This window comes from Notamacropus eugenii, chromosome 4, assembly GCF_028372415.1.
Source record: "Notamacropus eugenii isolate mMacEug1 chromosome 4, mMacEug1.pri_v2, whole genome shotgun sequence".
NCBI classification, from domain to species: domain Eukaryota; kingdom Metazoa; phylum Chordata; class Mammalia; order Diprotodontia; family Macropodidae; genus Notamacropus; species Notamacropus eugenii.
Genome location: NC_092875.1, coordinates 3,363,334 through 3,389,239, shown reverse-complemented (window position 1 = coordinate 3,389,239; position 25,906 = coordinate 3,363,334). Strand labels below are relative to the sequence as shown.

Sequence of the window (25,906 nt, the reverse complement as noted above, 5' to 3'; positions counted from 1 at the left end):
CTCCACAGGCCAGTCTGCTGGGGTCCTGGATGGTGCTTGCAGGGTTCTCTACTAAGACAGACACCCCCAGTATTGGGGACAGGAAGACAAAGCTCAGTCCTGGGGTATACCAGGTCAAAGTTCAGCACTGGTGCTGCCCCAAGCTGGGGTAGAGGGGGGCACTTTCTGCTACTTGATGTGCCCCTGCCAACAGTGTGTGGGAGAACTTCAGGTGTTGCTGTAGTCCCTTCTCCAACAGAGGAATTGTGGGGTTTTGGAGCTCCCAGGGCTTCTTTGTTTGGCACACTCTTCATATATCACTATATGGTAGCCATGAAGGCTACCAAGGTGGGCCCCCTGCTCAGCCACCCTTCCCTGCCTCCAATCCAAGCTAACCAACTCCAAGAGTCATCTTCTTGGCTGGGCTGCCTATGTGCCCAGCGCCAGAGTGCCCTGGGAAACTCCAACCTTTGTGTCTGTTCAGATTCCCCATGAGTAATCAGTTGTGGTACACTTAACACTGGGAACAAAAACTCCAGCACTGAAAAGAACCAAGATGATTACTTCAGTGCCCTATTCTGTGCCAGGCACTTTGCTAAACACTGGGTTGAACAAACAGGCAGAAAACCATCTCTCAAAAGGTTCACCATCTTATGGGGGAGACAATAAGCAACTCTGAACAAATGGGAGTTCATCAACAGAGGGAAGGCACTAGCAAGAAAGAGGACTGAGAAAGGTTCTTGGCAGAGGCAGAATTTTAGCTGGGAAGTAGGAAGCTGGGGAATCCAGGCAATGGAGATGGAGTGAGAGCAAGATCCAGACCTGAGGGGCAGCCAGGGAAAATGCCTAACTCTGGGGAAGGGTCTTATGGAGAACCAGCAAGACCAGTATCATGGCATCTTGGAGAATGGGGGTCAGAGAGGCTGCAAAGGTAGCAAGGGGTCAGGTAATGAAAAGCTTTAAATGCTACACAGGATTTTATATTCAATCCTTTAGGTGATAGGGAGTCACTGGAGGAGATTGCATGGTGGGGTGCCATGATCAGTCCTATGCCTTAGGAAGATCAGTCTGATAGATGAAAGCAGCACAGGAGGAAGGAGAGACCTGAGGCAGGCAGACCCACCACAAACAGGCAACTGCAATCATTCAGGTATGAGTTGAAGAGGGCCTGGCCCAAAATGTCACAGGAGAGAAGGGAACAGACTCCAGAGATGTTGCCAGGGTGAAATCAATATTGGATGCAGGGGATGAGAAATCACCATCATCAATGACAACAAGAACCAGCACTTGAAGGTTTACAAACATTTTACAAATATGCTCTCATTTGACCCTCAAAGCAACCCTGTGGGGTTTTATTATTTAGTTGTTTTCAGTCATGTCCAACTCTTTGTTGGTTTGTCATTTCCTATTACACATCAGGAAACTGAGGCCCACACTTAAGTGACTTGCCCAGGGTCACCAGCTAGCAATTGTCTGAATCCAGACTTGACCTCAGGAAGAAATGTTCCTGACTTCAGACACAGTTTTCTAAGCACTGTGCCATAAATGAGTAAGTTGAAGCTGGGATGGCTTAAGGGACTTCTTTAGGGTCACACAAACTCTTACTAACTAAACAGAACATCCCTGGACAACCTTGCTAGGACTACGTAGACCTTCCCCCAATATACTTCAATGCGTTGTCTTTAGAGAACAAATGTGCCATCTCCCTCTCCCCCTCAATCCTATTTCCTATGGAATAGGTTTGGGATTTTGGATTTCAGGAAGAAAAAGATTGAAATAGACACTGAACTCTTGTTTAGGAAATAGACAGGAGGCCAGGGCCATTGGATCAAAGAGTACATTCCAGAGAGAAAGGTCTAAGAAGACTGGAAAAGTAGGATGGCACAGGTTGTGAAGCACTTTAAATGCCATATGCATTTTGTATTTTTTTTTCTGGAGACCATAAGCTACTGAAGTTTAAGGAACAGAGGAGTGACGTTTTTGGATCTGTTTTAGCAAAACTACTTTAGTGCTTAATCAAGAAAGGATTGTAGTGGGCAGAGGTTTAAGGCAGGCTGACTTGCCAGCAGGATATTGCAATAATCAAGGGCCTGTACCAGGGTGTAGGCAACTTCAGAAGACAGAAAGCAGTATTTCAGAGATGTTGCAAAGGTGACACCAACAGCCTTTGGTAACTGCTTGGAAATAGGGAGTGACAAATAGTGGGGAATCCAAGATGATCCCTAGTTTGAGACTCCTAGTCTCTGAAGGACTAGGAAAATACGACCTTTGACAGTAAGAGGTAAGGAATGAGGCAGTAGTCATTGACTGGAAAGAAAGATAATCATTTCTGTTTTGAAAATATTCAATTTAAGGTGTCCAGTATACATCTACCTTTAATAGTTTAGCATGTGTGAAAGGGAACAGGAGATGATAGATTGGAGTTAGCTGATGAAATCACCAAGTGAAGCAGAACAGAGAGAAGAGGCTCCAGGACAGAACCCTGAGGGATACCTATTGAGAGACGGCTGATTTGGAAGAGCATCGTGCTCTGGAGTAAATCTTTCTCTCAGTGAGCATATCCACATAGTTTCTCTGTAGAATGCATTTTCTGATGTTTAGTTAGAGCTGTATTCCAATAGAAGGCCTTTCCACATTCATTACATTCATAAGGTTTCTCTCCAGTATGAATTCTTTGATGCTGAGTAAGTCCTGTGATCCATCTGAAGGCTTTCCCACATTCATTACATTCATAAGGTTTCTCTCCAGTATGAATTTTCTGATGTTGAGTAAGTCCAGACCTATGTCCAAAGGCTTTTCCACATTCCTCACATTCATAAGGTTTCTCTCCAGTGTGAATTCTCCAATGTTGATTCAGCTGTGCTTTTAGGCGGAAGGTCTTCCCACATTCATCGCATTCATAATGTTTCTCACCAGTATGAATTCTCTGGTGTTCAGTAAGTCCTGTGCTCAGTCGGAAAGATTTCCCACATTCATTACATTCATAGGGTTTCTCACCAGTATGAATGGTCTGATGTTGAGTAAGTTTTATTTTCTGACTAAAGGCCTTCCCACATTCAACACATTCATGAGGTTTCTCTCCAGTGTGAATTTTCTGATGGTCAGTGAGGTTTGATTGCTTACAAAAGGCCTTCCCACACTGATTACATTTATAAGGTTTTTCTCCAGTATGAATTCTGCGATGCTGATTAAGCTGTGCTTTTAGTCGGAAGGTCTTCCCACATTCAACACACTCATGAGGTTTCTCACCGGTATGAATTCTCCGGTGCTCTGTAAGAGCTGTGCTTAGGCAAAAGGCCCTCCCACACTCATGACATTCGTAAGGTTTCTCACCAGTATGAATTCTCTGATGTTGAAAAAGCTTTAGTTTCTGGCTAAAGGCCTTCTGACATTCAATACATTCATAAGGTTTGTCTCCAGTGTGAATTCTCTGGTGTTCAGTAAGGTTTGAGCGCTTGCAGAAGGCTTTGCCACATTCCTTACACTGATAAGGTTTCTCACCACTATGAATTTTCTGATGTTCAGTAAGCCATCCTTTCAGTCTAAAGGCCTTTCCACATTCATTACACTCAAAAGGTTTTTCACCAGTATGAATCGAGTGATGTTGGTTAAGCTGTGCTTTAACTCTAAAGGCTTTCCCACATAGGTTACACTCATAGGGTTTCTCACCCGTATGGATTCTCTGATGTACCATTAGAGCTGTGCTCATGCAGAAGCCCCTCCCACACTCATTACACTCGTAAGGTTTCCGAGCAGAATGAATTTTCTGATGTTTAGTAAGGTACGTGCGGTGGCAGAAGGCCTTCCCACATTCAGTACATTTATAAGGTTTCTCACCACTATGAATTTTCTGATGTTCATTGAGATGTCCTTTTAGTTGAAAGGCCTTCCCACATTCACTACACTGATAAGGCTTCTCACCAGTGTGAATTCTATGATGTTCAGTAAGGTTTGAGCGCCTGCAGAAGGCCTTCCCGCATTCATTACATTTAAACGGTTTCTCACCAGTATGGATTTTCTGATGTTCACTCAGTTGTCCTCTCAGTCTAAAGGCCTTCCCACATTCATTACATTCGTATGGTTTCTCACCGCTGTGAATTGTCTGATGTTGATTTAGTTGGGCTCTTAGTCGAAAATTCTTCCCACATACATTACATTCATAAGGCTTCTCACTATTATGACTATACTGATATTTGGGAATATCAGTCCTTAGGCAAAAGGTACTTGCACATTCATTACTTCCATAAATTTTCTCTCCAGTATGAATTTTCTCAGGTAGAATACATTGTTTCCTTGAGGAGGCTTTCTCCCATACATTACAGTCATAAATTTTCTCTATTGTACTTCTTCCACAACTGTCAACAAAAGCAGAATTATGCTTACAGAATTTCCCATATATATTATGTTTAGCTATTTTCTTTGAGCATCTACTGCTACATTTTGGTCTGCCTCTATGCAGCCTAACGTACTTTCCACACATGTTACATGGACTTAGAGTCTTTACTACTGGCTGTCGTGGGGAAAAGACTGGCCCTGGATTTACGGTTTTGTCATAACGCATTTGGTCATGGACTCTAGATTTATTAGGATGCTTCTTTTCTGTGATTCTGACTTCCCAGAAATGCTTCTCCTCATTGGCCAGATGACGCTGTCGCATAGCACCATATTTCCTACAGTCTCCCTGTGGGGAAAGGACCAGACTATCCCTCTTAAGTATTTCCAGGGATGGTTGTTCCATTGTAATGCTCAGCTGTGGAGTGGGTTCCTGTGATTCTTGCTGAGCTTCCCAATCTGAAAGAAATGAAACATGTAAATAAACCCTGCTGCTGTTATACACAGAGTATACATAAATCTTACGAAAAAATTAAGAAAAATCATTGTCAAACTTTGTTTTCCAACAAAATGCAATCAAGCTCTGTCAGTAGTTCTGGTCTAATAAAGAGTCCTTCCCTCCAAGAGTTTCTACTCCTGGGTGGATCCAGCACGAACAGCTATATCCAATTACTTCTGGGTTGTTCTTATCTAAGACAATCTATTGACTTCTCCATTTTTGAAATGAGTTCCATGTAGTTTTCAGAATGACTACATCCATCTAGAAAAATTATTTTATAAAACTATGTTTTTAACTATCTGCACTCCTATTTGTGAGTGTCTGTGTTTTTGTGTGTTTTTAAACAATTTGGATCAAAACATGGAAGCCCCCTCCAGAAGTTACTGTTCTGGCACTGATCCAACACTGGGCTACCATATGTATTTCCTTCTAAGTCTTCCTTAGAAAGCAAGCACTAATCTGCTTTTTCTTTTTTAAACTAGCACCAGATACTTTTCATAAGAACTACTTTGGAGTATAATTTTCAGATCATCCAACACTAGAAGACTTTTTATCTCTATCTTAATGGATTAATGTCAGTGACATTCACCTTGAAGGTTGTCATGTGAATAATGTTGTCCTGTACATTTCACACAGAATTGCCTTTATAATGACACTGGCACCACATGGTATCTGAACATTAATTTTGTGGAAGTATAATCACTAGGTTTAAATACTCAGTACATGAGCACTGAATCTCTCTCTAATCATTTAGGCCTTACTCTCTGACTTTGAACACTGATTCTTTACATATTATCTTCCCCGATATAGTCCAGGCTCATTGAGGACAAGGAAGGATTTCATATTTCATTTCTGTATTCCTTGTGCTGCCAAGACACTCTGGAATCTGGTAGATTTTAATACTTCAATGACTTGAATATCAAGGTGGGCAAAGGGGAAAAAGGTGACAAATATGTAGAAAAATATGATTCGGAAAGAACCAGAGAGATGAAAAGGCTTCTAAATGAAACAGAATATAACAATGAGATAATTATAAGTCCAAAATACTTTCTTCAACAAGGTTTTCAAATTAAAAAGGAGGTTTCTTCTGAAATCAAGAAAGTTTATAAAGACTATGACAACAAGAAGAGCTCCAGAGATATACTAATGCCACGTACAAGGAAATCCAAAATGGTCCAACAACTCTGGAAAACACTTTGGAATTCCATGGGGGAATTCTCAAAGTGTACATAACCAAGGATGACACAACTAAGTACAAATGCCAAAGAGGTGAAAAACATACATGAAAAATCCTATATGAACCAAAATGCTAATTACATTTTTGAAATGCTCACTCAGTGGCAGGCTAGTATAACCACTACCACCACCACCTTGATCACCACCCTCCATTACATCCTGACAGTGATAGCCCAGGAGGTTGGACCCAAGAGCCTGGAAAATAACAATGCTTTTAGCCCAGTGCTCACAGGCATCATCCTGGGAAGCAACCCCATGGGAGATGCAGGCTGGCCTCTGTTCTTCTAGTTGCTTTTGAAACAAAGTCCTTGTCACCAAAGGCCAGGAAATGAGTGTCAAATGGGTCAACATTGCAAACTGATATGATTTTATCAGTGGGAATGACATTAAAGGAGAGGACTGATTGCCATGCCACTACACCCCAAGGACCAGGGAACTTTTCCCAGAGTTGCAGCTAAAACCTTCCCTGTCAGTGGTTTCCCTCATTAGAATAAGCTCCTGGAGGGCAGCAACTCTCTGACTCTCCTGTCTGCATCCCTATCACTGAGCACCATGCTTGGCATACAGTAAGCACTTAAAAATACTCTTTACAAACATCCAAAAATCTTGCTGTGTTTTGACACCAGTACTGGACTTTGGTCTCTTCCTTTCTCCATTTCCTTCAGAAATATGCTCAGCAGTGGGAGAGCTGGGTCTGGAGACAGTTTAGTCACTTTGTTTGCTTAACTCCATAATGAAATCAATAATGGTTGGGCCACTTCCCAGCACCACTAATAGAACATCAGCAGCCCCTCTTCCAACGCCAGCTCCCCCTCAATGCCTGTTCCTATCTCTTTGCCAGTTTCCATTGTTGTAAGGTGAAACTTCCAAAGTGTTGTTCTCTTAATTTTTGAAAATTGTTTCATTATATCCTCATACAAAAAACTGAATAACATAATTCCATATATGTTGCCAAAAAGCCATAAATATCAGAAGGAAATGGGGGAAGCAAGCAGGCCATATCTTTTATTTTTTGCAAGAGAAATAAGGCCCTTTGAGAAGTACAAAGGAATGACCAACCAAGTGATGTAAAATAGGAAAAAGTGCCTCTACTCTGAGAAGAACTGCCAAAGGAGAGAAGGGACAAAAGATGTCTCCTGTACTGAGGTCCTTCCTTCTCTCCCCCAGGAAGGGCATGCAGGGCATTGAAGTCAGGGCACTGACTTGTTCAGAAGTCAAGAAGCCTTAACGAAGGGGCACTTTGTTCAACAGTTTACAAGAGAATCTCACCAAAGGACCACATCAGCCATTGTTTGCAATGCCACACCTGCCTGGTTGGACTCACTCACCTGGATGGCTAATCCTTGGTATGGCTCCCTCTGGAATCCATGGTGCTTCCCTTCGCTCCAACTGGTAGATGACATATGGTTTCGAAAATGCAAGTTCTGCTCAATGGAAATGGGACAAGGAGGGATCAGCACAGAAAACTCCATTAGAATTGAGTAGAATTAGAATATACAGGATCTCAGCCTCAATGGGAGACCCTAGTGAAACAATTGTACTAAAGGGGAAGAGAATAAGCATTTAGATAATACCTACTATGTGCCAGGCACTCTCCTAAGCCATCTACAAGGATAACCTCCTTTGATCTAAAGGCAAAACCTTTCAATGATGAACAGGAAGCATATGTGTATCCAGTGTCTCTCAGACCCAAAAAGATTAGGCATCTCTGATTTCTGCATTCCAAACAGTCAGTGCTCAACACTTGACACATACACACCCTAGAACCACAGCATTCAAGGGCTAGAAGACACCTTATAATAGCTATTTAGTGTAGTTCTTATATCCTGTAATATTTACTAGGCTGTGAACAGAGACCTTCCACTGGGAAAATTCTGAGTACCAGGGGAATGCTATTCTTACCCAGAGAGACCAAGTTACTATAGTTTTCCAGCATCACATCCCTGTAAAACTCCTTCTGAGAGGAATCCAGGTACATCCATTCCTCCTGGGTGAAGTCCACCATGACATCCTTGAAGGTCACTGCTTCCTAAAAGACCAAATAAATATACTTGAGTTTACAAAAGAGCCACAAGTAGACCTTACAATAGAGGTAAGATGGTAAACACACCAGAAAATTCTGTTTCTTCTTAACTGAATTGAATAAAAATTTACAAAACAACTAAGTGCTGAAACAAAAGTTATTCAATTTTTATTTATTCTCTTATTGTTTTAAAAATTCACAGTTTCATATGCTTTTCATCCTCATTTTTGGTTTTGGTATACCATAACATTTGTTCATGATTTCTGTTTAGAAAAAAAAAGGACATTTAAAAACAATACCATTCATGTATTGGGCTCTCCGACAAATGTGTCCAGCAAAAAAAAAAACCCAACAACAAAACTCAAAAACGTGATGGAGGAACCAAGCAAAAAGAAAAAGCTTTAATGATTTGAAATAGCACAATACAAAGATACAGAGGAATACAAGAAAGTAGATCAAAGGCAATCTGAGGTTTAATGGAAGGAATGTGAATTAATGAACGCTGAATAACATGCTGTAGCTACATACATAGCCTCCTGTGCAGCCTTTAACACAGTCACCCTCTTCTCCACCATAACTTCTCTTCAATAGGTTTTCTCATTCCTCCTCTCTCCTGGTTCCCTGGTTCCACATGTCTGACCACTCCTCAGTCTCCTTTGCTGGATCTCCAACCACATCATGCCCACCTCCAACAACCTGAGGTCCCCCAAGGCTCTTTTGGAGACTTTTTCTTCCTCTCCCACTATACTATGTCACTGAGTGATCACATCAGTTCCCATGAGTCCCCTATCTCTTGGTGTACCATAGGAATCTGTCCTAGCCTGGTATTTGTTTCTTTCAACAATGTCCTTCAGGGACAGCATCGGTCCCTTCAGTTAAAAAAAAAAAAAATCCTGTTGGCACAAACTGCTTTTCCAAATGTTCCAACTGGTCCTTGGTCTCTGTGTGAGGCATTTTTAGCTACAGAAGTTAATTTAAAATTAACCCATAACTAGTTTCAAAACAAATGAAAGTAAAAAAAAATATTGAGTTAATTTAACATTAGATAAAATGAAAAGTCAAAAATAATGATATATTAAAACTGATCTCTTGTAGTTTTTAAGGCTGTGTTTTGTTGTAAGACTGGGCAAGCAGAAACAGAGACAGAGCATCGTGTTGGCCTTTTCAAAAAGCTCCTGGAGAGCTCAGAACATAACAGAGACAGGTCCTTCTCCCATTTGTCACAAGGCCAGGTTTCCAGCTGCCCTGGAACAAAGCACCATTACCTGACATGTGACTGGGCAGCTGAGAATAACACCAAGACCTTGAGCACCAAGGCCCATGGAAGACTTCCACCTGCCTTCATCAGCCAACCTATCCCAGTGGACACTTTCCCAAGAGTTGGCATATTCACAACTCCGCTTACTAGACCCATCTCAGTGAGAGTGAATTCTCAAACTTCAAAGAACAAACCTCATTTCCCAACCCTCATTCCCATACACCTCAATCCTAATCAGACATAAATCTTCTCTATCCACATTGATCACTCAATCCCACTCATGATCTACCATCTATCTAGGGCTGGTCCTACAATGAGTTCAGTGCTTGAGTAAGGAATTCTCTCTCCACTGCATCACAATGCAGGCCAGGCTCAGCCAGCACTCCCCAAACTATTTCCTGATCTCCTTCCCAACAGCCTTCTCAAGTTGGCCAAGACTTCAACTCTGACTGATAAGTATGCTCCCCCACCTTCAGTTGAGGAAGTACCCAGCCAGCCAAATCCACTTCATAGCAGCATCCCTGTTATTGTCTTGTATTTGTCACCTGCTTCTCAGCTAAACTCCTAGGAAAAGCCATCTACACAGAAGGACAGCCAATTGAGTCAACAAGCATTTACCAAACCCTTCTATGCTCCCAGCATTGCCCTAAGTGCTAGGATACAAAGAAAAGAAAACCATGGTCTTTGCACTCAAGGAGCTCACAGAAGATAAATTCTACACATGAAAGTACACACACACACAAAACCTTTATGGTTGGGGTTGACACTAAGGTTGCAAGGCTGAGTAACTGATGGTGCCCTAAATAGTAACAGAGAACTTTAAAAGAGGGGCGTATTGGAGGACAATGATAATCAATTCTATTCTGAACAGGTCAAGTTTGAAATTTCTATAGGGCATCTAGGTCAAGAGGTAGATCACTGTTGAAATAAATATATTTCCTTCCTCCTCCTGTTATAATGCTCACAAAATATGAGTGTAAGATGTTACACATGTTATCAGACATTTATATGATGACTGGTTTTATTAAAGTGGTTTTTAACCCTCTTTTTTTAAAAAAATCTTTTTGCCATAAATGGTTTGACAGATTGGGATTGTAGGAGGGACATGTCCAAGAAAGGAGAAAACAGAAAGACAAGAGATACCGATAAATATAGGACTTAAACATTTTTATCAGTAAAACAGAAGCCAATGAATGTGGTAAAGGCAACATCTCCGAAAACTGTAGGAACTTTGGCCAACACAACACAATCACATTTCCAGGACTCCCAATGACACATGCAGCCCACCTCCAGAAGGACAACTGGTGTCTCCAGAGGGCAGACAGAAAGAAGCATGTATTATAGACACGGCTGACAGGAATTTGTTATCCTTGACTAGAAGCGTCTCAAGTGAGGGTTTTGTCACTGCTTTCTTAGTTTGGGGTTCCACTGCTCCACCTGGGAAGGAGGAAGTGTGGACTTTTGCTGACACACAAACATACGCTGACAACTACATATGACTTGTACGAGGTTAAAGGAAAGGAGAAATGATCACCCCCAAATCCCTATCACGCCTCCTGGGCAGGCATCTCCCCAGCTGCCTCCAGGACCGTCCAGGGGGGCACGTATCAGGGCCAGGGCACAAAAGGCAGAGATGGGAACCAGGTGCACGGACATAAGTGCATGAAGGAGGAATGAAGAGCAGACGCCAGCGGACACGATGAATCGGGCCCAGGCCGCACCTGGCCCGGCCTGCAGGAAACCCCCTGGCAGGGCAGGAAGGCCCGGGGGGCTTCACTCACCTGCGGGCTCCCAGGGGACAGCAGCACGGGGGCCATCTTCTCCTCCCCAATTCCAGCTGCTCCTGGGCCAGGGCTGCGAAGGAAAGAGGGTCCATGAGGGGGGCCCTGGCCCCGCCCTGCAGCCCCCTCCCCACACCCCTGAGGCCAGGAGGGCACCCCGCCTGCCCCCCGGGCGCCTCCATTCCACAGCGTGCTCACACACTCACCTCCCAGGGCCAGGAAACACTGACAAGTGGGGGGAGGGAGGGATGGGGGAGGCGGGGCCAGGACGGGCACCAGGGATTGGCTGGAACCGCCACCGCCCGACGGCCAATGGGCGCCTCCGCTGCCCGAGGGGGCGGGGCTGACGCCACAGAAGGGGCCCGCGCCGCTCCTCCCACCCAGAAGGCTTCGGAACCGGGCGCCGGGTGCAGGGCGGTCCCGCCCGTCCGGGCCCGTCTTCGCGTCGCCACCTAGCCCGGCGTGGGACGCGGGGCTCGGGCTCCGGGAGCGGCTGAAGGCGGAACGAGGCCCAGGCACCTGCCAGCCTGCCCCGGATCCTGGGTGTGGAAGGAAAAGGTGGGGGTGGGGGAGGAGGAAGGGCGGATGTGACGTCAGAAGCGCCCGCCCCCGAGTCGCTCCGGATCCAATCCTGGCAGAGCCTGTCGTTTTTGGTTTTTTTTTCCTCTGGGGAGGGTCACACCTGGACTGTCGGGCTCGTCCCTTTCCCCTCACCTGTGCTAGCAAGGACTCCTGGGAAATGTAGTCCTTGGGGGGCTGCGCATGCCCAACAGAGCACAATGCCCCTGGCTGGGGCCCTGGCTGGTCTTGCCGGGAGTCTGCGAGTGTGCGGCCCTGCCGAGAGGCTGGGGATCCCAGCTGCGAACCCGGAGCAGCCGCGGGGAGCCCACGTGCAGACAGCCGCCCTCCGGGACGTCTTCCCTGTGTCCCGGGATGGAGTCCGTGCGCGGGAGCTGCCCCCACCTTACCCCGCTCCCGTCTCACCTGAGCAGGGGGCCCCGCCCACACTGTACCCCTTCTCCCCCGGCCCTTCCCTCCCGCCCTGCTGGCACGCCTTGGCAAGGACGAGGCCACGAGAGGGGGGCGTCTTGGCCTCCACCCAAAGGCCGCGGTCTATCTCCCTAACCTGTAGTTGGTGTGGCCAGGGGCAGACTCGAAGGGAATGGGCGTTTGGGGGGGCAGGGCCCCAGTGCCAGCCTGGAGTCGGGGAGCAGGAGGCCCGGCCTGGGACACGCTTGGTCCCCAATTCAGCCCGGCCCCCAAGGAAGAAGGGTGGGAACGTGGGTCCCCAGGACAGAGCTGGGGTGGTTGGGAGGTGCAGCCCTGGACAAAATGCAGGCCAAGATGGCAGCAGGGGGCCAGCCTACTGCCCCCTTTTAAAAACACATACTCAGCAGCCCCCTGGAAATCTTACAAGCTAGGGAACAAGTCTCAGATGAGGTGTACAATTTCACCCCAGGCTACTAGAGCCAGCCTGGATCATTCCAGAGCCCCTGGGGGGCATTAGTGCCCACTTCGGGAACCTGGCCAGTGAGCTTTATTGAGCAAAGTGCAGGTGGGGTCAGGGAGGATGGCCCTCCACAGGCCAGTCTGCTGGGGTCCTGGATGGTGCTTGCAGGGTTCTCTACTAAGACAGACACCCCCAGTATTGGGGACAGGAAGACAAAGCTCAGTCCTGGGGTATACCAGGTCAAAGTTCAGCACTGGTGCTGCCCCAAGCTGGGGTAGAGGGGGGCACTTTCTGCTACTTGATGTGCCCCTGCCAACAGTGTGTGGGAGAACTTCAGGTGTTGCTGTAGTCCCTTCTCCAACAGAGGAATTGTGGGGTTTTGGAGCTCCCAGGGCTTCTTTGTTTGGCACACTCTTCATATATCACTATATGGTAGCCATGGAGGCTACCAAGGTGGGCCCCCTGCTCAGCCACCCTTCCCTGCCTCCAATCCAAGCTAACCAACTCCAAGAGTCATCTTCTTGGCTGGGCTGCCTATGTGCCCAGCGCCAGAGTGCCCTGGGAAACTCCAACCTTTGTGTCTGTTCAGATTCCCCATAAGTAATCAGTTGTGGTACACTTAACACTGGGAACAAAAACTCCAGCACTGAAAAGAACCAAGATGATTACTTCAGTGCCCTATTCTGTGCCAGGCACTTTGCTAAACACTGGGTTGAACAAACAGGCAGAAAACCATCTCTCAAAAGGTTCACCATCTTATGGGGGAGACAATAAGCAACTCTGAACAAATGGGAGTTCATCAACAGAGGGAAGGCACTAGCAAGAAAGAGGACTGAGAAAGGTTCTTGGCAGAGGCAGAATTTTAGCTGGGAAGTAGGAAGCTGGGGAATCCAGGCAATGGAGATGGAGTGAGAGCAAGATCCAGACCTGAGGGGCAGCCAGGGAAAATGCCTAACTCTGGGGAAGGGTCTTATGGAGAACCAGCAAGACCAGTATCATGGCATCTTGGAGAATGGGGGTCAGAGAGGCTGCAAAGGTAGCAAGGGGTCAGGTAATGAAAAGCTTTAAATGCTACACAGGATTTTATATTCAATCCTTTAGGTGATAGGGAGTCACTGGAGGAGATTGCATGGTGGGGTGCCATGATCAGTCCTATGCCTTAGGAAGATCAGTCTGATAGATGAAAGCAGCACAGGAGGAAGGAGAGACCTGAGGCAGGCAGACCCACCACAAACAGGCAACTGCAATCGTTCAGGTATGAGTTGAAGAGGGCCTGGCCCAAAATGTCACAGGAGAGAAGGGAACAGACTCCAGAGATGTTGCCAGGGTGAAATCAATATTGGATGTAGGGGATGAGAAATCACCATCATCAATGACAACAAGAACCAGCACTTGAAGGTTTACAAACATTTTACAAATATGCTCTCATTTGACCCTCAAAACAACTCTGTGGGGTTTTATTATTTAGTTGTTTTCAGTCATGTCCAACTCTTTGTTGGTTTGTCATTTCCTATTACACATCAGGAAACTGAGGCCCACACTTAAGTGACTTGCCCAGGGTCACCAGCTAGCAATTGTCTGAATCCAGACTTGACCTCAGGAAGAAATGTTCCTGACTTCAGACACAGTTTTCTAAGCACTGTGCCATAAATGAGTAAGTTGAAGCTGGGATGGCTTAAGGGACTTCTTTAGGGTCACACAAACTCTTACTAACTAAACAGAACATCCCTGGACAACCTTGCTAGGACTACGTAGACCTTCCCCCAATATACTTCAATGCGTTGTCTTTAGAGAACAAATGTGCCATCTCCCTCTCCCCCTCAATCCTATTTCCTATGGAATAGATTTGGAATTTTGGATTTCAGGGGGATAAATGCTAGAATATTCACTGAACTCTTAAGAGTTCACGGAACAGACAGGAGGCTACGAACGCTGGATCAACAAGTACATTCTAGAGAGTAAGGTGTAAGAAGACTGGAGAAGTAAGATGGCACAGGTTATGAAGCACTTAAAATGCCATATGGATTTGGTATTTTCTTACAGAGGCCATAAACCAATGGAGTTTGAGGAACAGAAGGTTTTAGGAAAACCATTTTAGTGCTGAATCAAGGATGCAAGCTAACCTACCAGTAGGATATTGCAATAATCAAGGTGTGACATGATAGGGCTTGCACCAAGGGATAGACAGTGTCAGAAGAGAGAAGGCAGTGTATTTGAGAGATGTTGCAGAGGTGATATCAGCAGTCCTTGGCAACCACTTAGAAACAGGGGGTGACAGACAGTGGGGAATCCAAGATGACCCCTAGTTTGAGAACTTGAAGGTCTGGGAGAATACTATCCTTGACAGTAAGAGGTGAGGAATGAGGCAGGAGTGTTTAGTGAGAAAGATAATCAGTTCTGTTTTGGGAATATTCAATTTAAGGTGTGTAGTAAACATCTATTCCTAATAGTTTGACATGTCTGAAAGGCAACAGGAGATGTTAGCCGGGAATTCAGCTGAGAGACCAGGGTAAGAAAGATTTGATTACCATTAGCGGAGAGATGGTAAATAAATCCATGGAACCTGATGAGATCACCAAGTGAAGCAGAACAGAGAGAGAAAAGGGCTCATTACGGAAGCCTAGGGGTACTTATGGAGAGAGGGCTGATTTGGAAGAAGATCTTGCTCTGGAGTAAATCTTTGTCTCAGTGAGCATATCCATATAGTTTCTTTGAAGAATGCATTTTCTGATGCTTAGTTAGAGCAGTATTCCAGTAGAAGGCCTTCCCACATTCATTACATTTATAAAGTTTCTCTCCAGTATGAATTCTCTGATGTTGAGTAAGTCCTGACCTATGTCCAAAGGATTTTCCACATTCATCACATTCGTGAGGTCTCTCTCCAGTATGAATTCTCTGATGCTGAGTAAGTCCTGTGAACAATCTGAAGGTCTTCCCACAATCATCGCATTCATAAGGCTTCTCTCCAGTATGAATTCTCTGGTGTTCGGCAAGTCCTCTGCTCAGACGGAAAGCCTTCCCACATTCGTTGCATTCGTAAGGCTTTTCACCAGTATGAATTCTGTGATGATTAGTAAGTTCTCCTTTTAGTCGGAAGGCCTTCCCACATTCGTTACACACATAAGGTTTCTCACCAGTGTGAATTCTTTGATGGTTAATAAGTTGTCCTTTTAGTCTAAAGGTGTTTCCACATTCATTACATTGATATGGTTTCTCACCACTATGAATTTTCTGATGAACAATAAGGTTTGAGCGCCTAGAGAAGGCTTTTCCACATTCATTACATTTATAAGGTTTTTCTCCAGTATGAATTCTATGATGCCTGGTAAGTTCTGTGTTCTGACTAAAGGCCTTCCCACATTCACTGCATTTATAAGGTTTCTCACCAGTATGAATTTTATGATGTTCATTAAGATGTCCTTTTAGTTGAAAGGACTTCCCGCATTCATTACATTGATAAGGTTTCTCACCAGTATGAATTCTATGATGTTCATTAAGGTTTGAGCGCCTGCAGAATGCCTTCCCACATTCAGTACATTTAAAAGGTTTCTCACCAGTGTGAATTTTTTGATGTTCAGTAAGTTGTCCTTTTAGTCTAAAGGCCTTTCCACATTCATTACATTCATAAGGTTTTTCTCCAGTATGAATTCTATGATGCCTAATAAATTCTGTGTTGTGACTAAAGACCTTCCCACATTCATTACACTTGTATGGGTTCTCACCCCTATGAATCATCCGATGTTGATTTAGCTGGGCTTTTAATCGAAATGTCTTCCCACATATGTTACATTGATAAGTTTTCTCACTATTTTGAATGTTCTGATATTTGGGAATATCAGTCTTTAAGCAAAAGGCACTTGCACACTCATTACTTTCATAAGGTTTCTGTCCAATATGAATTTTCTGAGGAAGAATACATTGTTTCCTTAAGGAGGTCTTCTCCCATCCATTAGAGTCATAAATTTCCTCTACAGTACCTCTTCCAGAACTGTCAACAAAAGGTGAATGATGGTTACAGCATTCTCCATATTCGTTACATTTAGCTGTTTCCTCTGAGCATCTACCGCTACATTTTGGTCTATCTGTATGCAGCCCAAAGTACTGTCCATATGTATCACATGGACTCAGATGCTTTCCTATTAGCTGTTGTGGGAAAAAGACTGCCTCTGGATTGAAGGTCCTGTCATAACTCATCTGTTGATGGACTCTAGATTCATTGGGATATTTCTTTTCTGTGATTCTGACTTCCCAGAAATGCTTCTCCTCATTGGCCAGATGATGATGTTGCACGGCACCATATTTCCTACAGTCTCCCTGTGGGGAAAGGACCAGACTATCCCTCTTAAGTATTTCCAGGGATGGTTGTGCCATTGAAATGCTCAAGTGTGGAGTGGGTTCCTTTGATTCTTGCTGAGCTTCCCAATCTGAAAGAAATGAAACATGTAAATAAACCCTGCTGCTGTTATACACAGAGTGTACATGAATCTTACGAAAAAATTAAGAAAAATCATTGTCAAACTTTGTTTTCCAACAAAATGCAATCAAGTTCTGTCAGTAGTTCTGGTCTAATAAAGAGTCCTTCCCTTCAAGAGTTCCTGCTCCTGGTTGGATCCACTAGCAGCTACATCCAATTAGTTCTGAGTCTTTCCAATCTATGCAATCTATTTTGAGTCTTGCATGTTTTAAATCAGTTCCAGGATGACTATACTCATCAAGAAAAATTATTCTACAATCCTATTCTTTGGCACGTGTGTGTGTGGTGAAACCATATGGACTAAAAAATGGAAGCCTCCCCCAAGTTCCTGTTCTAACATAGATCCAACACTGGGCTGCCATATGCATTTTCTTCTAAGTCTTCCATAGGAAGTGCATGACACTATTCAGCTTTCTTCTTTTTTTAAACTAGTAACAGACAGGTTTGATAACAACTGCTTTGGAGGATAATTTTCAGATCTAACACTAGAAGATTTTTCATCCCTCTCTTAATGGACTGATAACAGTGACATTCACCCTGAAGGCTTTCAAGTGAATCATGTTGTTCTGGACATTTCTTACAGAATTGCCTTTGTAATGAGATTGACACCACATGGGATCTGGAGATTAATTTTGTAGTAGTATGATTTTTGCTAGGTTGAAATATCCAATACATGAGCACTGAACCTAATCATTTAGCTTTACTCTTTCTGAATTTAAAAATTTCTTCTTTACGTAAAATCTTCCCCAAAATAGTGCAGGCTCATGAGGGCAAAGTCATATTTCATATTTTGTTTCAATAGCCCTGTGTGTCCCACAGTATCTGGAACATTAAAATCTGGTAGATTTTAATACTTCAATGACTTGAATATCAAGATGGGCAAAGGGGAACAAGGTGACAAATATGTAGAAAAATATAATTCAGAAAGAAACTAGAGAGGTGAAAAGGCTTCTAAATGACACAGAATCTAACAGTGAGATACATGTAAGTTGGAGACACTTTCTTCAAGAAGGTTTTCAAATTAAAACTGAGGTTTCTTCTGAAATTAAGTAAATTGGAAAAGACTATGATGATAGCATCCATGCAGGACAGCTCTAGAGACATACCACTGGAACTTAGGAAGAAATCCAGATTAGTCCAACCACTCTAGAAAACAGTTTGGAATTCCGTGGGGGAATTCTCAAAATGTACATAACCAAGGATGACACAACTAAGTACAAATCCCAAAGATGTGAAAAACATACATGAAAAGTCCTATATAAACCAAAATGCTAATTACATTTTTGAAATGCTCACTCGGTGGCAGACCAGTGTAACCACTACTACCACCACCTTGATCACCATTCCCTGTTAGATCCTGACAGTGATAGGCCAGGAGGTTGGGCCCAAGAGCTTGGAAAATTGCAATGCTTCCAGCCCAGTGCCCACAGACATCATCCTGGGAAGCAACCCCATGAGAGATGCAGGCTGGCCTCTGGGCTTCCAGTCATTTTTGAAACAAAGTTCTTGTCACCAAAGGCCAGGAAATGGATGTCAAATGGGTCAACATTACAAATTGAGGTGATTTTTATCAGTGGGAATGACATTAAAGAAGAGGCCTGACTGTGCCATGACACCACACCCAAGTACCAAGGGACTTTTTCCAGACCTGCAACTGAAACCTTAACTGTCAGTGGCTTCTCCCATTAGAATGAGAGCTCCTAGAGGGTAACAACTGACTTTCCTGTCTGCATTCCTATCACTGAGCACCATGCTTGGCATACAGTAAGCACTTAAAAATAGTCTTTACAAACATCCAAAAATCCTGCTGTGTTTTGGCACCAATGCTGGTTTCTTCCTTTCTCCATTTCCTTCAGAAACATGTTCAGCAGTGGGAGAGCTGGGTCTGGAGACAGTTTAGTCACTTTGTTTGCTTAACTCCATAAAGAAATCAATAATGGTTGGGCCACTTCCCAGCACCACTAATAGAACATCAGCAGCCCCTCTTCCAACGCCAGCTCCCCCTCAATGCCTGTTCCTATCTCTTTGCCAGTTTCCATGTTGTAAGGTGAAACTTCCAAAGTGTTGTTCTCTTAATTTTTGAAAATTGTTTCATTATATCCTCATACAAAAAACTGAATAACGTAATTCCATAAATTTTGTTAAAAATCAGAAGGCAATAGGGAAAAGCAAACAGGTCATGTCTTTTATTTTTTGTGAGTGAAATAAGGCCCTTTGAGAAGTACAAAGAAATGACCAATCAAGTGATGTAAAATAGGAAAAAGTGCCTCTACTCTGAGGAGAACTGCCAAAGGAGAGGAGGGACAAAAGATCTCTCCCCTACTGAGGCCCTTCCTTCTCTGCCCCAAGAGGGGCACACAGGGCACTGAAGTCAGGGCACTGACTTGTTCAGAAGACAGGAAGCTTTAATGGAGGAGATCATGACAAGCACATGCTCCAGGGAGCTGAAAGAGGGGCTCTCTACTCAACACTAGTTCACTAGAGAATCTCACCAAAGGACTACATCAGCCATTGTTTGGAATGCCACACCTGCCTGGTTGGACTCACTCACCTGGATGGCTAATCCTTGGTATGGCTCCCTCTGGAATCCATGGTGCTTCCCTTCGCTCCAACTGGTAGATGACATATGGTTTGGAAAATGCAAGTCCTGCTCAGTGGAAATGGGACAAGGAGGAATCAGCACAGAAAACTCCATTAGAATTGAGTAGAACTAGAATATACAGGATCTCAGCCTCAGTGGGAGACCCTAGTGAAACAATTGTACTAAAGGGGAAGAGAATAAGCATTTAGTTAATACCTACTATGTGCCAGGTACTCTGCTAAGCCATGTACAAGGATAACCTCCTTTGATCTAAAGGCAAAACCTTTCAATGATGAACAGGAAGCATATGTCTACCCAGTGTCTCTCAGACCCAAAAAGATTAGGCATCTCTGATCTCTGCATTCCAAACAGTCAGTGCTCAACACTTGACACATACACGCCCTAGAACCACAGCATTCAAGGGCTAGAAGATACCTTATAACAGCTATTTAGTGTAGTTCTTATATCCTGTAATATTTACTAGGCTGTGAACAGAGGCCTTCCACTGGGAAAATTCTGAGTACCAGGGAGATGCTGTCCTTACCTAGGGAGACCAAGTTACTATAGTTTTCCAGCATCACATCCCTGTAAAACTCCTTCTGAGAGGAGTCCAGGTACATCCATTCCTCCTGGGTGAAGTCCACCACGACATCCTTGAAGGTCACTGCTTCCTGAAAGACCAAAGACACTTGAGTTTACAAAAGAGCCACAAGTAGACCTTACAATAGAGGTAAGATGGTAAACACACCAGAAAATTCTGTTTCTCCTTAACTGAACTAAGTAAGAACCATAAAATATAAAACTGCTCAGAAGTCATTCCATTTTTACTTATTATGTTGCTGTTGGCAACATTCACAGTTTCGTATGTTTGTAATGCTCCCTTTTGATGTTGGTATACCTTACCACTTATTGGTGACTATTGCGTAGGAAAAAAAGCTCATTCAAAAACAGTCTCATTAATGTACTGGGCTCACTGACTAATGTGTCTGGCCAAAAGAAAAAAGAAAAACAAAACCCTGCAAAAAACACTAAAACAAGTGATAGAGGGACAAAGCAAAAAGAAAAGTTTTTAATGACATAAAATAGTACAATACAAAGCAACAGAGGCAGATGAAGGTGTTGAGGATGAATTGACAAAATCTGAATAACATATATACGTATATATATCTCCTTCTGTGCAGTCCTTAATGCAGTCCCCCTCCTCTCCACCATAATTACTCTTCAAAGGTCTCCTTGTCCCTGCCCTCTCCTGTTCTCACCACTCCTCAGTCTCCTTTGCTACATCTTCAATCACATCATGTCCATCCCCCCCAACCACAGGCATCCCCATGGCTCTCATGGAGCCTTTCTCCCCCTCTCCCTCTATACTACATCCCTTGCTGATCTCTTCAGTTCCCATGAGTTCAGGCATCATCCCCAGGCAGTCTATCCCCATAGTTGTATATCTCGCCTTAATCTCCTGCATCTCTGTTGGACATCTCAACCTCAATAGGCTAAAACTGGCATCTGAAACTCAAACTTTCCAAAACTGAACTCATGATTTTCCCCTCTTCTTATCATCCCTATTCTTGTCCAAGACTCCACCATTCTCTCAGTTATTCAGGCTCACAGCCTCAGCGTCATCCCTGACACTCCCAACGATTGTCAAGGCTTCTCAATTCTATCTTCATGACATGCCTTCTCTGTAGTCACACAAACGCTCCCCCAATGCAGACCTTCATCATCTCATTTCTGGTTCCCAGAACATACAAGAATCTTGTTCAGTTTTTATGGGAATTAAATGGTAAAGAACAATATTGCTCAACTGATATTTACATGTTAGTGTAAAAAAATGTTTAAGGGAGAAAAGAGGGTGAGGAAGAGGGCTTAGTGGAGAAAGTGAGTGGGCCAATCATTGTGCATTTGAAAAAAGGGAGGGATGGTGGAAAGAAGGCTACTGGGAGATTCTACTCAAACGGCAAGGAGAACAGGAGCTGTCCAGGAGGAGGAAGGGGTCACCCCTCACATTCATGGTTCCCCAGGCACCACAGGCCTTGGATGGATTCTCTTATGTACTTTTATTCCCTTGAATTCTAGAATGGTCCAGAGACACCACTAGATAGATTCTAATACTTATTCATTAAATGGAAACTTCTTTCTCATTAATTACTTGCATAACTCTGTCCATTCCCTGCAATATTACTTAATGAAAGAGAGAAACTTCCTTTTCCTATAGTAATTTTTCTTATTTCTCTATGCTTAAATAAAACACTACAATTCAGAGATACGTATAATTCAACAAATATCACAGATGAGAAATATGAAGACATAAACAATTATTTATAATATTTTAACTGTGTAAAAGAATACAGTCACGTCACATGCTCTCTGGACCACCTGACTATCCATAACCACTCACCCACAGCAATGTCTTCAATAAAGTTAAAACCATTTCTGAAGCAAAGGAGATAAGACCCTCCCTCATACTCACTCACTCTCTCTCTCTTTCTCCCTCCCTCTCTCCTTCACCTCCTCTCCATTTTTCACTGCATGGGGAAAAGGGTCTTTTTCAACAGCCTCTCCAAACCTTCTCGACTGTGTCCTGAGAGAGATGAGGCCACCACTCAGAGCTGCTTCTTTTCCCTTTGTCTTCCCTGCAAAGCCCTTGGTCATCATGGCCTGCTTTCTCCTTTCCTACGCCTCTTGGAGCCTTTAACACTGTTGACTTCACTCTCCTGGATATGCTCTTTTTTCGGTTTGTGGGATACTGATTTCTTTCAGTTCTCCTTGTGGTCTCGCCCTGCTCTTAGTCTCCTCTGGTGGGTCATTAAATAACCCTAACTCTTGGTGTACCACAGGAATCTGTCCTAGACTGGTATTTATTTCTTTCAACAATGTCCTTCAGGGACAGCATTTCACTCTTCAGTTAAAATAAAAATCCTGTTGGCACAAACTGCTTTTCTAAATGTTCTACTTGGGCCTTAGTCTCAGGGGGGAAACATTTTAAGTTATACATGTTAATTGAAAATTAACCCAAAACTAGTATTGAAACTAATTAAAATAAGTAAAAAATTGAACTAATTTAACTTTCGGGAAAATGAGGAGTCAAGAATAATGAAATATTAACACTGAACTCTTGTAATTTTTAAGGTTGTGTTTTGTTGCAAGACTGGGCAAGCAGAAACAGAGACAGAGCATCATGTTGGCCTTTTCAAAAAGCTCCTGGAAAGCTCAGAACATAACAGAGACAGCTTCTTCTCTCATTTGTCACAAGGCCAGGCTTCCAGCTGCCCTGGAACAAAGCACCATTACCTGACATGTGACTGGGCAGCTGAGAATAACACCAAGACCTTGAGCACCAAGGCCCATGGAAGACTTCCACCTGCCTTCATCAGCCAACCTATCCCAGTGGACACTTTCCCAAGAGTTGGTATATTCCCACCTCCACTTACTAGACCCATCTCAGTGAGAGTGAATTCTCAAACGTCAAAGAACAAACCTCATTTCCCAACCCTCATTCCCATACACCTCAATCCTAATCAGACATAAATCTTCTCTATCCACATTGATCCACCCAATCCTGCTCATGATCTATGAAGCCCCAGGGCTAATTCCTCAGTGAGTTCAGAGCTTGAGTAAGAATTCCCTCTCCACTGCATCACACTACAGGCCAGGCTCAGCCAGCACTCCCCAAACTATTTCCTGATCTCCTTCCCAACAGCCTTCTCAAGTTGGCCAAGACTTCAACTCTGACTGATAAGCATGTTCCCCAACCTTCAGTTGAGGAAGTACCCAGCCAGCCAAATCCACTTCATAGCAACATCCCTGTTATTGTCTTGTATTTGTCATCTGCTTCTCAGCTAAACTCCTAGGAAAAGCCATCTACACAGAAGGACAGCCAATTGAGTCAACAAGCATTTACCAAACCCTTCTATGCTCCCAGCATTGCCCTAAGTGCTAGGATACAAAGAAAAGAAAACCATGGTCTTTGCACTCAAGGAGCTCACAGAAGATAAATTCTACACATGAAAGTACACACACACACAAAACCTTTATGGTTGGGGTTGACACTAAGGTTGCAAGGCTGAGTAACTGATGGTGCCCTAAATAGTAACAGAGAACTTTAAAAGAGGGGCGTATTGGAGGACAATGATAATCAATTCTATTCTGAACAGGTCAAGTTTGAAATTTCTATAGGGCATCTAGGTCAAGAGGTAGATCACTGTTGAAATAAATATATTTCCTTCCTCCTCCTGTTATAATGCTCACAAAATATGAGTGTAAGATGTTACACATGTTATCAGACATTTATATGATGACTGGTTTTATTAAAGTGGTTTTTAACCCTCTTTTTTTAAAAAAATCTTTTTGCCATAAATGGTTTGACAGATTGGGATTGTAGGAGGGACATGTCCAAGAAAGGAGAAAACAGAAAGACAAGAGATACCGATAAATATAGGACTTAAACATTTTTATCAGTAAAACAGAAGCCAATGAATGTGGTAAAGGCAACATCTCCGAAAACTGTAGGAACTTTGGCCAACACAACACAATCACATTTCCAGGACTCCCAATGACACATGCAGCCCACCTCCAGAAGGACAACTGGTGTCTCCAGAGGGCAGACAGAAAGAAGCATGTATTATAGACACGGCTGACAGGAATTTGTTATCCTTGACTAGAAGCGTCTCAAGTGAGGGTTTTGTCACTGCTTTCTTAGTTTGGGGTTCCACTGCTCCACCTGGGAAGGAGGAAGTGTGGACTTTTGCTGACACACAAACATACGCTGACAACTACATATGACTTGTACGAGGTTAAAGGAAAGGAGAAATGATCACCCCCAAATCCCTATCACGCCTCCTGGGCAGGCATCTCCCCAGCTGCCTCCAGGACCGTCCAGGGGGGCACGTATCAGGGCCAGGGCACAAAAGGCAGAGATGGGAACCAGGTGCACGGACATAAGTGCATGAAGGAGGAATGAAGAGCAGACGCCAGCGGACACGATGAATCGGGCCCAGGCCGCACCTGGCCCGGCCTGCAGGAAACCCCCTGGCAGGGCAGGAAGGCCCGGGGGGCTTCACTCACCTGCGGGCTCCCAGGGGACAGCAGCACGGGGGCCATCTTCTCCTCCCCAATTCCAGCTGCTCCTGGGCCAGGGCTGCGAAGGAAAGAGGGTCCATGAGGGGGGCCCTGGCCCCGCCCTGCAGCCCCCTCCCCACACCCCTGAGGCCAGGAGGGCACCCCGCCTGCCCCCCGGGCGCCTCCATTCCACAGCGTGCTCACACACTCACCTCCCAGGGCCAGGAAACACTGACAAGTGGGGGGAGGGAGGGATGGGGGAGGCGGGGCCAGGACGGGCACCAGGGATTGGCTGGAACCGCCACCGCCCGACGGCCAATGGGCGCCTCCGCTGCCCGAGGGGGCGGGGCTGACGCCACAGAAGGGGCCCGCGCCGCTCCTCCCACCCAGAAGGCTTCGGAACCGGGCGCCGGGTGCAGGGCGGTCCCGCCCGTCCGGGCCCGTCTTCGCGTCGCCACCTAGCCCGGCGTGGGACGCGGGGCTCGGGCTCCGGGAGCGGCTGAAGGCGGAACGAGGCCCAGGCACCTGCCAGCCTGCCCCGGATCCTGGGTGTGGAAGGAAAAGGTGGGGGAGGAGGAAGGGCGGATGTGACGTCAGAAGCGCCCGCCCCCGAGTCGCTCCGGATCCAATCCCGGCAGAGCCTGTCGTTTTTGTTTTTTTTTCCTCTGGGGAGGGTCACACCTGGACTGTCGGGCTCGCCCCTTTCCCCTCACCTGGGCTAGCAAAGATTCCTGGGAAATGTAGTCCGTTCGCCGACTGCGCATGCGTAACAGAGCAGAATGCCGCCGGCTGCGGCCCTGGCCTGTCTTGCCCCGCGTCTGCGCGTGTGCGGCCCGGGCTGGGAGGCTGGGGATCCCGGCTCTGTCCCCAGGGCAGCCCCGGGGAGCCCACGTGCAGACAGCCGCCTTCCGGGACGTCTTCCCTGTGTCCCGCGGATGGTTCTGAGCCCCGTGCGGCCGGCGAACCTGGGCTGGAGTCCGTGCGCGGGAGCTGCCCCGGGTTCCGGCTTCCTCCCCCGCCCCAGCGGCGTGTCTCACCTGAGCAGGTGGCCCCGCCCAGACGCGCGCCCCTCCCCCGCCGCCCAGACGCGCGCCCCTCCCCTCCCCCCGCCCTTCCCTCCTGTCCTGCTGGGACACAGGTCTAGGCCTTCCAGGGGCTTTGCTGGGGACGTGCCCAGCCCCCCCCAGGGCACTCTCCGGGGCCCACGTCTGCGTAGGCAAAGGCCGCAGTCTGTC

General features: G+C 45.2%; 1 protein-coding gene across 3 annotated transcripts; it reads right to left on the bottom strand.

The window, feature by feature from the left end:
- Nucleotides 1–611: 611 nt before the first annotated feature.
- Nucleotides 612–25,701, bottom strand: LOC140502790 (uncharacterized). Of its 3 annotated transcripts, XM_072606795.1 has the most exons (6): nt 25,385–25,701; nt 24,678–24,750; nt 20,158–20,284; nt 19,584–19,679; nt 15,281–16,982; nt 612–4,160 (listed from the first exon to the last, which is right to left on the bottom strand). In XM_072606795.1, the coding sequence occupies exons 2-6, from the start codon at nt 24,711–24,713 to the stop codon at nt 2,528–2,530; spliced, it is 3,594 nt and encodes a 1,197-aa protein (XP_072462896.1). In that variant the 5' UTR covers nt 24,714–24,750; nt 25,385–25,701; the 3' UTR covers nt 612–2,527. The 3 variants fall into 3 exon arrangements, with proteins under 3 accessions (XP_072462896.1, XP_072462894.1, XP_072462895.1); XM_072606793.1 differs by lacking the exons at nt 15,281–16,982; nt 19,584–19,679; nt 20,158–20,284; nt 24,678–24,750; nt 25,385–25,701 and adding exons at nt 7,375–7,470; nt 7,949–8,075; nt 11,109–11,181; nt 11,315–11,765 and having other exon boundaries at nt 612–4,770; XM_072606794.1 differs by lacking the exons at nt 612–4,160; nt 25,385–25,701 and adding an exon at nt 24,884–25,376 and having other exon boundaries at nt 13,987–16,982.
- Nucleotides 25,702–25,906: the final 205 nt, after the last annotated feature.

Excerpts from the sequence above, each read along its gene's own strand:
- LOC140502790 (XM_072606795.1), bottom strand. The coding sequence starts at position 24,713 with ATGGCCCCCGTGCTGCTGTCCCCTGGGAGCCCGCAG. Across the intron at positions 20,285-24,677 it reads TGTCCCCTGGGAGCCCGCAG|GAAGCAGTGACCTTCAAGGA; the intron begins GTGAGTGAAGCC and ends TTGGTCTTTCAG. Across the intron at positions 4,161-15,280 it reads CTAACTAAGCATCAGAAAAT|TCATAATAGTGAGAAGCCTT; the intron begins GCATTCTTCAAA and ends ATATCAGTATAG.